Source organism: Cyprinus carpio, chromosome B6, assembly GCF_018340385.1.
Source record: "Cyprinus carpio isolate SPL01 chromosome B6, ASM1834038v1, whole genome shotgun sequence".
NCBI classification, from domain to species: domain Eukaryota; kingdom Metazoa; phylum Chordata; class Actinopteri; order Cypriniformes; family Cyprinidae; genus Cyprinus; species Cyprinus carpio.
Window position 1 is genome coordinate 2,797,692 of NC_056602.1, and position 13,364 is coordinate 2,811,055.

General features: G+C 36.1%; 1 protein-coding gene across 1 annotated transcript in view; it reads right to left on the reverse strand.

Annotated features, from left to right (window-relative positions):
• Positions 1-6,946: 6,946 nt before the first annotated feature.
• The window catches only part of LOC109053297 (plexin-A1-like), a 38,461-nt gene continuing 32,043 nt past the window's right edge, over positions 6,947-13,364 (reverse strand). Inside the window, exons 6-7 of the mRNA XM_042725206.1 lie at positions 7,086-7,097; positions 6,947-6,952 (exon numbers count right to left, since the gene is read on the reverse strand). Of these exons, the coding sequence (XP_042581140.1) occupies positions 6,947-6,952; positions 7,086-7,097 (18 nt within the window). The remainder of the gene's footprint in view (positions 6,953-7,085; positions 7,098-13,364) is intronic.

Sequence of the window (13,364 nt, forward strand, 5' to 3'; positions counted from 1 at the left end):
CACTGGAAATCGATACAGTCAAACCTCTCATGTGCTTCACGTGTGTGTCATTTATGGGCCTCTATTGCAGTTAGGATGCTGTCTATGTAGGGAACATACAGTGATCTCTCAAATCTCCCTCTGTTTTTGAGATGCCACTAACTGTGAATGATCAAGTAATATGTGTGTGTATGGGGACAGGTGTGAGTGAGTGTGTGTGTGTGTGTGTGTGTGTGTGTGTGTGTGTGTGTGTGTGTGTGTGTGTGTGTGTGTGTAATCCAACAGGTTGCTATGGTAACCCCTCCTGAAGCGTTAAGCGCTGATCGCTGCAGAACACGGCCAATGAACAGATCAATCACAATGATTAGCTGGAGTACAGCAGAAGATCACAGCTAATACACACCACAATTACACAGCAGAAACGACCCTGAGTGACAGAGCAATTACTGACCAACACACACACACACACACACACACAGATAGAGAGAGTGTTTGCATTAAAGCACATATTTACACACATGCACACACAGTCTTTTGACCAAGATTAATCAGACAGTATTCAGAGAGCACTGCATTGGTAACACACGCAGATACAGTAAATATGATACAATAAAGACACAGTGTTATTTTGTGTCCTCTGGGGTTTCATAGCGCTTTCCTAATAAGACATCCGTCTCCTGGCAACAGTTTCTATTAGCTAATTAACAGCCTAAATGAGGACATGCTTATTTTTGGCATCAGCGCACATGCAAAAGATTAAAGGGACGCTTCACCCAAAAATGAAATCCTGTCATCATTTACTCACCCGCATGTTGATCTAAACCTGTTTGATTTTGCTCTACAGAACACAGAATCAGACGTTCAGGCTGCTCTTCTGCGTTTAATGAAAGGATACGATGACCAGCGGCTGTAATGCTCCAAATCAAAATAATACAAATATCATCATCAGTGCAGAAGTCTTGCTTCCAGTGAATAATGAGTCAGTTGTGTCTGGTTTCTCACATAAAGCATCAAGGATTCCAGAAGATTATGAATATAGTGCACATGACTGTTATGAAGCTTCACTGGAGATTGATATTTCTGAAGCAGTGTAACTTCTTCTTTTGTGCCCCACAGAAAAGAAAGAAAGGCTTTCAGGTTTGGAACAACATGAGAGTGAGTGAATATTGACAGAAATTGTATTTTTAATTCTACACACTTATAAACCATCTGTTTTCAACAAAAGAGAAACTTTAAGGGCAAGGCCAAAAATAAAAATATTATATAATAAATATATAAAAATATAAATATAATTAATATTTTTGTATTGTAATTTTTTTGTATTTAAATTTTTGTTTCTATTAAATTTTTTTTTTTTTATATATAGAAATATGTATTAATATAAATTTTTATTTATTTATTTTTTTATTTATTAAATAATACTTAATATTATTATTATCAATAATAAAAAATATATATATATTTTAAAGTCATATTGATATACAAAACAAACATTTTGGCCAAATTGTGCAACCCTATAAACAAACACAGGAAAGCTGTATTTAAAAAAAATGGTGTTTGTCAAATGTGGCAACAAGCATCTAAAAGCCCTGGCTGTTTTCACATTTATTCGTCTCTACATGTGGCCGCGTCACTCAACAGAGTGCGACTTGATTTTATCCATCAGGAACTGATTGGATGGTGAAGTGTCTCTGCACATTATTCTTCAGTATAAATAAAGCAAAGATGTAAAAGAGGGTCAGTTTGATTCCATATTGACATTCAGCAGGATGAGGTCATGTGACTGGTATTTGACATGATTATCATCACATTCATTGTGCTGCAGAGTGCTTCATGTTCACGGAGCTGGAGACTGTAATAATCACACACACGTGTTCGCCGCCGCTCAGGGGTTTGACCTCGCCTGATGGAGGGCCACAAACTATTACAAGCCTTTTCTGCTAAGAGCAGAGCAATTGAAAATCCATTCAACACACACACACACACACACACACAGCCTCCATCTGCAGGCCCACTAAACAGCACAACACACACACACTGTTCATGAGTGCCACTGACACACACACACACACACACACACACACACACACACACACACACACACACACACACACACACACACACACACACAGAGTAATTATGACAGAAGTCAAGAGTGTGTTTGAGGGACCAGTCTTAAGCACAATACACACACACACACACACACACAGACACACAGACACACAGACACAGTGTTTGAACGGTCATTGTGTGGACAATAGCTTGTGAAATTTCCTCAAAAGGTCGTGGAACGACATGAGTGACAGTAAATTATTCTGATGGGACTAAACCAGTGTTATTTTAGTAGTCTGCTATACACTATTGTAGTAGTTATTAACACTTTGAAATGAGCTTATAGCATTAACAGTTTTCATTTAATTTTAGTTGACATTTTAGTATTTTAGGTTTTGTCATTTTACTTGCTTTTTTGTTTCTATGGCTTTCTTTTTCTTTAGTTTTATTTTTTTTTTTTTTTTGGTAATTTTGTTTAATTACATTTTATTTCAGATTTAAAGATTAAATTAAAGATTATTGCAGATTTTTTTATAGCTTTAGGTAAAGTTTTGGTAACCAATAATGATAATAAAGATGGATGATGAGCAAAAATAATTGTAAATATAAAAATAATAGTAATTGTTGTTATTGTTTTATAGTCGTATTGACATAAATCACAAACATTTGGCCAAACAGCAAATCTGCTTAAGAAATAATAACAAAATAAAATAAAATAATTTCTATTGGAAAACTCAAATCATGCAGCTCAATACATTAAACACATTCAATATTTACACCATTAAATCACATTTGTGGTTCAGTATATATAAAATTGCTTTTCTAGTTAGATTTCATTTATTTAGTTAGTTTTAGTTTTAGTAATTTTAGTATTTCAAACTTATTTTCAGCCTTTTCATTTTTGTTTGTTTAATTATATTTTTATTAATTTATTTTATGAATATAAAATAAATATAGATGATATAGATGTAAATATAAAATTATTTATAAATAATATTTTAAAATTCTATTTTATAATTTTATTTGAATTCCATTTAACAAACATGAGTTTTATTTTTGATAGTTTTAAGTTAAGATTTGGTTACCGCTGGACTATATTCAGACGGGAGAATCTTTCTCTGAGGAGGTCAGGTACACAGTATTAATCACATCCACATCAAAAACACAACTGCTGTAAAAACTACAAAGCAAAGTACGGTTCTTCTCCATTTCTCTAAACACAATCCACCCGGATACCAATAACTGTGATTGCAGCGTTGCATTTTTCTCCTCAACACAACTTCATCGAATACTGTAACTAAAGTTTTTATTTTTCAAGATGCAACATACAAACTCTTCTTTTAGACTAGACGATTACAAAACTTCTGTTAGTCGTAGCACACATCCCTATTTTTCACACTCCCCTTTTTCTGTCTTTCACTCCTCAAACAGGGGCGAGATGAACACACACACACACACACACACACACACACACACACACACACACACACACACACACATTTAATCCTCTTTATCCCTGACTGAACTGGTTCTCGGGTGGCCTCGACCGCTGCGCTCAGTCAGATGGCTCTTTTGGCCCTGATGTACGGCTCCGTTGGGCTGCCAGCGCAGACGCGGCTCTCTAATCAAACTATGGATTTAACATTCAGTCGGTGGCAGCGAACGGCTCCTCCAGAACACTCCGAGGCCAGAAAAATGAGCCCCGCGCACAATGTTTGAACACACCGAGCGCTTCTACAGTCCTTCACGTGATGTACTGTGCTCTCAAACACAGAGAGACACTCAGTCACTCGCGTCAATGGACTACACGAGAGCGCTTCATCTGAACGAGCAGCTCAACGTCCTCCACGCTTTACAGAACTCATCACTCTGATGCTAAAATATCACTTCATCAGCCGCGTTTGAAGCTGTTGGAGCTTCATATATTAATGCACATCCAGAAAATATAGAGACTTGAGCTAATACTGCATGGCAACAAAATAACAGCAATACACAATGACCCTAGCAACCACATAGCAACACATTAAAAACATTTATACACTTTAACTGCAAAGCAACAAATTAACCACCATCCACAATACCCTAGCAACACAAAGACCCTTGTAAACATTAAGTGCATAGCAACAAACTAACAAACAACCACAATACCCTAGCAACCACATAGCAACACACTAAAAACACTTATACACCTTAACTACATAGCAACAAACTAACAACCATCCACAATACCCTAGCAACCACATCAACACAATGAAAACACTTTTAAACCTTAACTGCATAACAACAAACTAACAACTTTTTTACAATAATCCTAGTAACCACATAGCAACACACTAAAAACATTTATACACTTTAACTGCAAAGCAACAAATTAACCACCATCCACAATACCCTAGCAACACAAAAACACTTATACACCTTAAGTGCATAGCAACAAACTAACAAACAACCACAATACCCTAGCAACCACATAGCAACACACTAAAAACACTTATACATAGCAACAAACTAAGCAACAAACTAACACCCATCCACATTATACCCTAGCAACACAAAAACACTTATACACCTTAAGTGCATAGCAACAAACTATCAAACAACCACAATACCCTATCAACCACATAGCAACACACTAAAAACACTTATACACCTTAACTACACAGCAACAAACTAACACCCACCCACAATACCCTAGCAACACAAAAACACTTATACACCTTAAGTGCATAGCAACAAACTAACAAACAACCACAAAACCTTAGCAACTACATAGCAACACACTAAAAAACAAATGCACCTTAACTGCACAGAAACAAACTAACAACTGCCCACAATACCCTAGCAACCACATCAACACACTGAAAACACTTTTAAACCTTATCTGCATAACAACAAACTAACAACTTTTTTACAATAATCCTAGTAACCACATAGCAACACACTAAAAACACTTATACACCTTAACTACATAGCAACAAACTAACACCCATCCACAATACCCTAGCAACACAAAAACACTTATACACCTTAAGTGCATAGCAACAAACTATCAAACAACTACAACAACCTAGCAACCACATAGCAACACACTAAAAAACAAATACACCTTAATTGCACACAAAAAAAAAAAAAAACACCACCCACAATACCTAGCAACCACATCAACACACTGAAAACACATTAAACCTTAACGGCATAGTAACAAATTAACAACCGTCCACAATACCCTAGCAACCACATAGCAACACACTAATAACACTTATACCCACCTTAACCGCATAGCAACAAAATAACCATCCACAATCCCTTAGCAACCACATAGCAACACACTCAAAAATGCTTACACACCTTAGGAATGGCACAGCAACAAACTATCCATTAAACATTGAGTTTCTTGGTGTCTTTTGCACCTCTACAAGTTGACCAATGGCATAACATTCATTAATGGAGGTAAAAGCGCAGTAACACACATCCTCTGTAATATCTGACTACCACACAGAAATCATTCAGAAATATAACAGCTTGTGACTTTGGTTCTGACTGACTGACACACACTCATGCATTCATTTTTAACGAAGGATAATCCTGAAACATAAACCTCTCGCTGGCCGAGACACATTCATTATGATTACAGTCAGTGAGGCGTTCCAGGTCTGCAGGTACAGCTTAGTTTATACCACGCATGTTCACTATTACATGCACTTCACAAAACAGCTCAGATTCCCCTCTCAGTTTAACAAGCGCTTGCCTTCAGACAGAACCGAGTGTGACTGCAGCGCTATCGGCCCCACGAGACACTCACACATACACAGGAAAAAACAAAGCCGACGAGGGTCTAATAAAGCAGGACATGCTCTGCTGCTGCGGCATTTTACCACTAAATCCCAATTTCCCCACACACACACACACACACACACACACAGCTAATTAACTAGCTGGTAAAGCTGCAGTCGCTGCACTTCTGTAGCCTCACACACTTCACCAGCTTCATTCTGACACTATTACAATAACACAGAGAAACACCTTGACACACACAGACGCTGATTAAAATGTCAGAACAGCTGGCAAAATCTTTACATGCAATGTGTTATTAAACCGAGGCGAGTGTGTTTCTGTGTGTGTGTGTGAGACATGATTTCATTTCACTTGAAGAGATTGAACAACTGAAGAATCCCTGAAGTTACCATAGAAACACAATGATGTGGAAACACACACACACACACACACTCACACAGAAAGTCTTGTTTAGGATGGACAGATGTGTAGAGTGGACACAACACGAGCATATGAGAAGATGTTTTCCATCTAAACATCACAGATGGACCTTTAGCTTGACGCAAAGAACATTATCACATGCATTTCAGTACTATTTACCAGATAGATACAAATTAATATATGATATGACATATCTGAAATGATTTTATTATTTTCCTTGCAGAAAGCACAGAGACTCGAACCATGAGCGAATCATTTCATGCATGTGTATCAGGTTACACAAAGTTTGCATGGTAAACTGTCATTTGTTAGAAATATTAAACTGCTGAAACAAACTAGAATGAAGAATGAAGTATTACAGGGAGCTGTATAAGAATATTATTCATTAATACATTTATTATAATTTATTATTTAGCAAATGCAAGGTTTTGCAAGTCGATGTAAAACAAATCAATTATAAAAATGTTAAAAAAAGACAAATTTTAAATTAAAACATTTAAATATAAGGACTTATTAAAAAAAGCACAAAACATCTGATTTGTTTACCTGTGTCATGTGATCTTTTACCGACATCTGAGAACCGTGAATATGAGAATGTGTTAATAAATTACTGACAAACTGACAAAAACTTTGAGGAAGATCATGTGACATACAGTACTCAGACAGGAAGTCACACAAACTAGTGTGTTTGCTAGATTTCTCACACCTACAGCACAAAAACACCTCAAGCATCACTTAACTCAGCCGTCCTGTCCTGTCTTGTCTCACTCTCTGAACACAGACAGAAAAACTGAATATATTTAAAGGTCAAAGAGGAAAGAGTGTGTGTTTAGTCTGACTCTCATCCAGGCCTGAAACAACACAACACACCACACAAACACTCACAAACACTCACAGACAGACAGATGTGTCTTTGTGCTCGTCCTTGTGTCTAAGCACACGTGTGTGTGTGTGTGTGTGTGTGTGTGTGTGTGTGTGTGTGTGTCTGTTTGTGTGTGAGGTGATGAACACTGCGCTCTTTGTGAGATGGTCTCGAGGCGTCCGTGTGTATGTTTAGGACACGACCGTGGGAACGTTCAAACGGGAACATCCAATGGCATATGATCACCATGTGACAGTTGCACACACAAACACACACACACACACACACACACACACACAGACAGTCGTCTACAACTGCGGTCACACTACACACCGACTTTAAAAAGCTCGAGCATGTAAAGCGGCAAACGACAAAACTGCAGCACACACTTATAATAAACAGAACATTATCGTGCATCGATGTGGATGCTTATTTTTATAGTTGCAGTTCTTAGTGTGAACGAACCTTTAGACTGAATTCAGACTTAAAAACTGCATGACTGGCAGCGTTGAGTGTCTCGGAATAATTTTGCACACTCAAAGTTGACACTCAATGACTTTTCACTATGACAAAGTATGTCCCTGATGATTCTGTTAAAAACAGACCAACTAATAACTAACTAATAAATATATGCTCACAGTTCACACTACAGTCAAAAACAATTTTAACCATGGTTGGTAATAAAGTTGTATTGTATTGTAATGTTATAACTGACCAGTGTTGTTGTTATCCAAAAAAAAATTATAAATATTATATATATATATATATATATATATATATATATTATATTATATATATATAATAAATTAGAAGTAAAATAAGCAAGTTTATTTTACTAAAGTACTAAAACTAAATTAAAATAAAGTTAAATAGAAATAAAAAAAATATTAAAAAATTACAAAAGCACATAAAACAACGATATACTAAAATAACTAAACATGAGAAAAAAAATAATAAAAAAAATTTTTTTATTATTTTATATAAATAATATTAAAAAAACAGTTCCAGATCTGAAGCATTTATCCTGGATCAACAACACCAAATCTTCAGTTCTTATACTGCTGGATCTATCAGCTGCTCTTGACACTGTGAATCATCAGATCCTCCTGTCTGCCCTCTCATCACTGGGCATCACAGGGATTCCACTTCACTGGTTTGAATCCTGTCTCTCTGGTAGGTCTTTCAGGGTGGCTTGGGGAGGGGAGGTATCCAAAGCACATCAACTGGTCACTGGGGTTCCTCAGGGATCAGTTCTTGGACCCCTCCTCTTCTCCAGATACAAGACATCACTGGGTCCCATCATACAGGCACATGGCTTCTCCTACCATTGCTATGCTGATGACACACAGCTCTATCTTTCATTTCAAAACCAGGATGATCCAACAGTAGCTGCACGTATCTCAGGCTGCCTGGTGGACATCTCGGCATGGATGAAAGAATATCACCTACAACTCAACCTGACAAAGACTGAGCTTCTTGTCTTCCCTCCCACTCCAACTCTACAGTATGATTCTCCATCCAGCTAGGTTCTTCTACAATTACCCAATCAATTTTAGTCAGAAATCTTGGTGTAACCTTTGATGACCAGCTGACCTTCAAAGACCACATTGCAAATGATTGCACAGATACCATTTAAACTGAACTGAGCTGAATGATGACATCACTGAATTCAATGATGAACTGCCTTTAACTGTTATTTTGCATTATTGACACACTGTTTTCATAATTAATGTTGTTCAGTTGCTTTGACACAATCTGTTTTGTATAAAGCGCTATATAAATAAAGGTGACTTGACTTGACAAAGACTGCTCAATCAGTCTTTAGGGGAAGTCGTGGCCTAGTGGTTAGAGAGTTTGACTCCTAACCCTAAGGTTGTGAGTTTGAGTCTCGGGCCAGCAATAACACGACTGAGGTGCCCTTGAGCAAGGCACCAAACCCACAACTGCTCCCCGGGCGCCGCAGCATAAATGATGCCCACTGCTCCGTGTGTGTGTTCACGATGTGTGTGTGTTCACTGCTGTGTGTGTGCACTTTGGATGGGTTAAATGCAGAGCACGAATTCTTAGTATGGGTCACCATACTTGGCTGTATGTCACATCACTTTCACTTTTTTTCACTTTTATCTTGCAGGTTTGCATTGCACAACATCAGAAAGATCAGGCCCTTTCTAACGCAGCATGCTGCACAACTTGTCATTTCTCGGCTGGACTACTGCAGTGCTATTCTGGCTGGACTTCCATCAAGCACAATCAAACCTCTACAAATGATTCAGAATGCAGTGGCACGACTGGTCTTCAACGAGCCCAAAAGAGCCCATGTTACTCCTCTCTTTATCTCCTGGCTACCGGTTGCGGCTTGCATCAAGTTCAAGACATTGATGCTTGCATATAGAACAGCCTCAGGCTCAGCACCCGCCTACTTCCACTCACTACTGCGAATCTACATCCCCTCCAGAAGTCTGAGATCCGCTAGTGAGCGAAGCCTCATGGTACCATCATTGAGAGGCTCAAAATCACTTTCCAGAACATTCTCGTTCACCATTCCTGGCTGGTGGAATGATCTTCCCAACCCTATCCGGAATGCAGAATCCCTGACAATTTTCAAGCGCCAGCTGAAAACTCATCTCTTTCTAAGCTACTTGACTTCATCATAAAAAAAAAACAATTAAATAAAAACCGTCTTTCTCTTTATTTATTCCTTCCCTTTCTAGCTTGTACTTATTTGAACAATGTCTAAAACTTGCTATTACAAGCTCTTCCTCTGTCTGTTTGCCTCATTAAGAAGAATCGCTTTATGTATCCCCCAACTGAAAGTCGCTTTGGATAAAAGTGTCTGGAAAATGAAAAAAATGTAAATGTAAACACAACACCAAACAGTCAAAAGTCAGCTTTAAATAGTCATGATTACAATAAGAGTCATGTGAAAGAAGCACAACAAACTACACTGATCGAGTGTGTGTGTGTGTGTGTGTGTGTGTGTACGTGTGTGTATAGGGGTTGTTGGTGTGGACAACTACACTGAGTGAGTGTGTGTGTGTGTGTGTGTGTGTGTTGTGTATGAATGGAAACTGTGAGTTATGTGGGGATGATCTTCTTATTCATTCTTCTGCATGAGATCCTCTTAAAGCTCCTCTCGTTCATGGAGACTGTAATTGAATTTACATCCCACATCATGGAACATAATCAGCAGAGCACAATGAACCTGACAGCTGTCAGAGATCCAATACTGCAGGAGTTGTACTTCATTACTACACTTAAGTATTATTTTGGTGAACTTGCACTTATGATACTCAATCAATAGTGAAACTGAATACTCGTAGTCATATTGCTAAGAGGGATAAAAACCATACTTTCTCTTCAGAGTTTCAATTAGATATTCAAAGAGCTTCTATCAAAGGTTTAAATCTTTCCACTTTTCCAATATTATTCAGCTAAAAAAGATTTTAACTGAAGATCTGTTCTGATTATATATCGATATATATATAATATATATATATATATATATATATATATTAGATATATATATAATATATATATATATATATATATATATAATATAATATATAGTCTTAATATATCACTATCTGAAACATTAATAAAAGTTAAAAAAAATGTAATTCACTTCAACAATGTCTTAGAATGAAAGCAAATGTTGCTTAAATGTTACATAAAACTGTATTTGGATTGCCTGCATTTATTTGATCAAAAATATAGTAAAAATTGCGATATATCATTACAAATTAAAATAGCAGTTTTCTATGTAAATATCTGTTAAACTGTAATTTATTGCTCTGATCAGATTTTCAGCATCATTACTCCAGGTCTTCAGTGTCACATGATCTTCAGAAATAATTCTAATATGATGATTTGCTGCTCAAGAAACATTTCTGATTATTATCAATGTTGAAAACAGTTGTGCTGCACAATATTTTTGTGGAAACTGTGATAAATTTTATTTTTCAGGATTCTTTGATTCAAAGAAAGCTATAAGAACATAATTTATTAGAAACAGAATGCTTTTTTTATATTACATGTGTCTTTCCTGTCACTTTTGATCCATTTAATGCATCCTTGATGAATGGATGCATTAAAAGTATTAATTTCTTCGTAAAAAAAGAAAGAAAGAAAGAAAGACCTACTGACTCCAAACTTTTGAATGCTAGTGTATAACACCAAATGAAAACAACCATCCAACACGCATCATCCACAAAAACACTGCAAAACAACAGATGAACAGATGCTGATTGTCATAACATTCACAGTGCCATCTGTATTAATCCATCACTGTCTAATCTATGCTGATGAATCAGAGTACTAATCAATAATCATTCAAAGGGAAATGCACCAGAGTGAGTCGGTGTGTTCACGACGGAGTGTGTGTGTTCTCAGCCAGATCTCACGCTGAGACACTAATTACAGACGTGTAGAGCTCAGCACAACACACACAAGACCCAGCAGCGCTGCTATGTGCACACATGTGTAATTAACCTCCGCTGCTCCAATCACAGCCAACACTTTGAACTGCATGTAAGACGAGCGATAACACAGCATTCTCCTGTGTGTGTGTGTGTGTGTGTGTGTGTGTGTGCTTTGAGCCAAACCCGTAACTACAACCCAGTGTATTCCCAGAATGCATTATTCACCCATCTTTTATTATAATTGTCTGTTTTTACCATTTTATTAAGTCCAGTGTCACTATTACTAGTACCCAGTCATTTCCTTTTGATGGATTTTACATTTACATTAATGCATTTGGCAGATGCTTTTATCCAGTTCATGCATTCCCTGGGAATTGAACCCATGACCTTAGCATTGCCAGCGGTATGCTCTGCTGTTTGAGCTACAACTGAACAAAATTTCAGCTGTCTGAGGATAAAACAAAAAGGGGGTTTGGGTTTAATTATAAATCTCAATAATCTCTCTGGAAAAAAAAATGAATAAAGAAGAGACACACGCTTTGAGGAATAATTCATGTTAAATGTACATAGCTAATGTATTCTGACTACTTTTTACTTATGACTACTACTAATTACTTTTTATCTAACTTGTTTTAAACTTGCCAATAAATGTACCATATTGATAGAAAAAGCAAAGAGAAAGTAAACATGATTTTATCACTCATAAAATGCTTTGAAAATTAAACCAATCCAAGGTTTCCCAAATTGGGCTTAATGCAATCACTGCAGTGGATCTGTGAGTTGATAAAAAGCTAATAATTTATTAAATCATAAATATGTAAAATAAATTATTTAAAAACTTGAACACTAAAAAAAAAAAAAAAATATTTAATTTGTTTACCATCTCCATAATTTGTTATTGCTTAATGATATGAGAGCAAAGAGTTTGGAAATATGCTCAGTTGTGGGTAAAAAACTTTATGAGAGAAGCTCAAGAGTGAAACAGATCTCTCTTGGAATCACACTTTGGGGTTGATGAGAATTGTAAACCTGAATGAAGAATATTGTATAAACCACCACTGTCTAAAATTACTGGAGACCTGCAATATAAATTATTACATGGAATTATTGCTGTGAATGCATTTATGAGTATTATTAACCGATCTGCTGAAAGTAAGTGCCCTTTCTGTGAAAATAGAGAAACAATATTCCATTGTTTTTTGTATTGTAATCTTTTTTTAAGGCTTCAAGAAATTTTTGTAGGTTTCAATGTTGTTTTTTCCAATGTTGGGTTTATTTATAGTTTTAAATATTGGAAAGAAAGTAGGAAAAAAGGGGCGTTTATTAAATGTTATTGTTGGCAAAACAAAGACCGCAATTGTTCTAACTAGAAGGAAAAAAAGTAGAAGAAAATGATGTGGATGGTACTTTCAGAAGTCTTATTAAAGCAAGAATAAGACATGAATTTGTGTTTTATAAATTAATAAATATTGAGGGTATTTTTTAGATGTATGGAATTATGAAGATGTTTTGTGCACTGTTATAGATGATTTATTTTTCTCAAGCTGTATTGAATAATATATGTGGTGTTTTGTGTGGATTTTGTTTTTTTTTTCTCAAGCTGTATTGAATAATATATGTGGTGTTTTGTCTATATATATAAATATAGTATAAAAAAATTATATATCTATATATATATATATATATATATAGATAGAGAGATAGAGAGAGAGAGAGAGAGAGATCTCTCTCTATATATACACATATACATATATACATACATACATAGTAATTTATATTTAATAAGCAAATGATGAATTCCATTCAGCAAACGTGATGCAGGGTGGTGAATTATAACA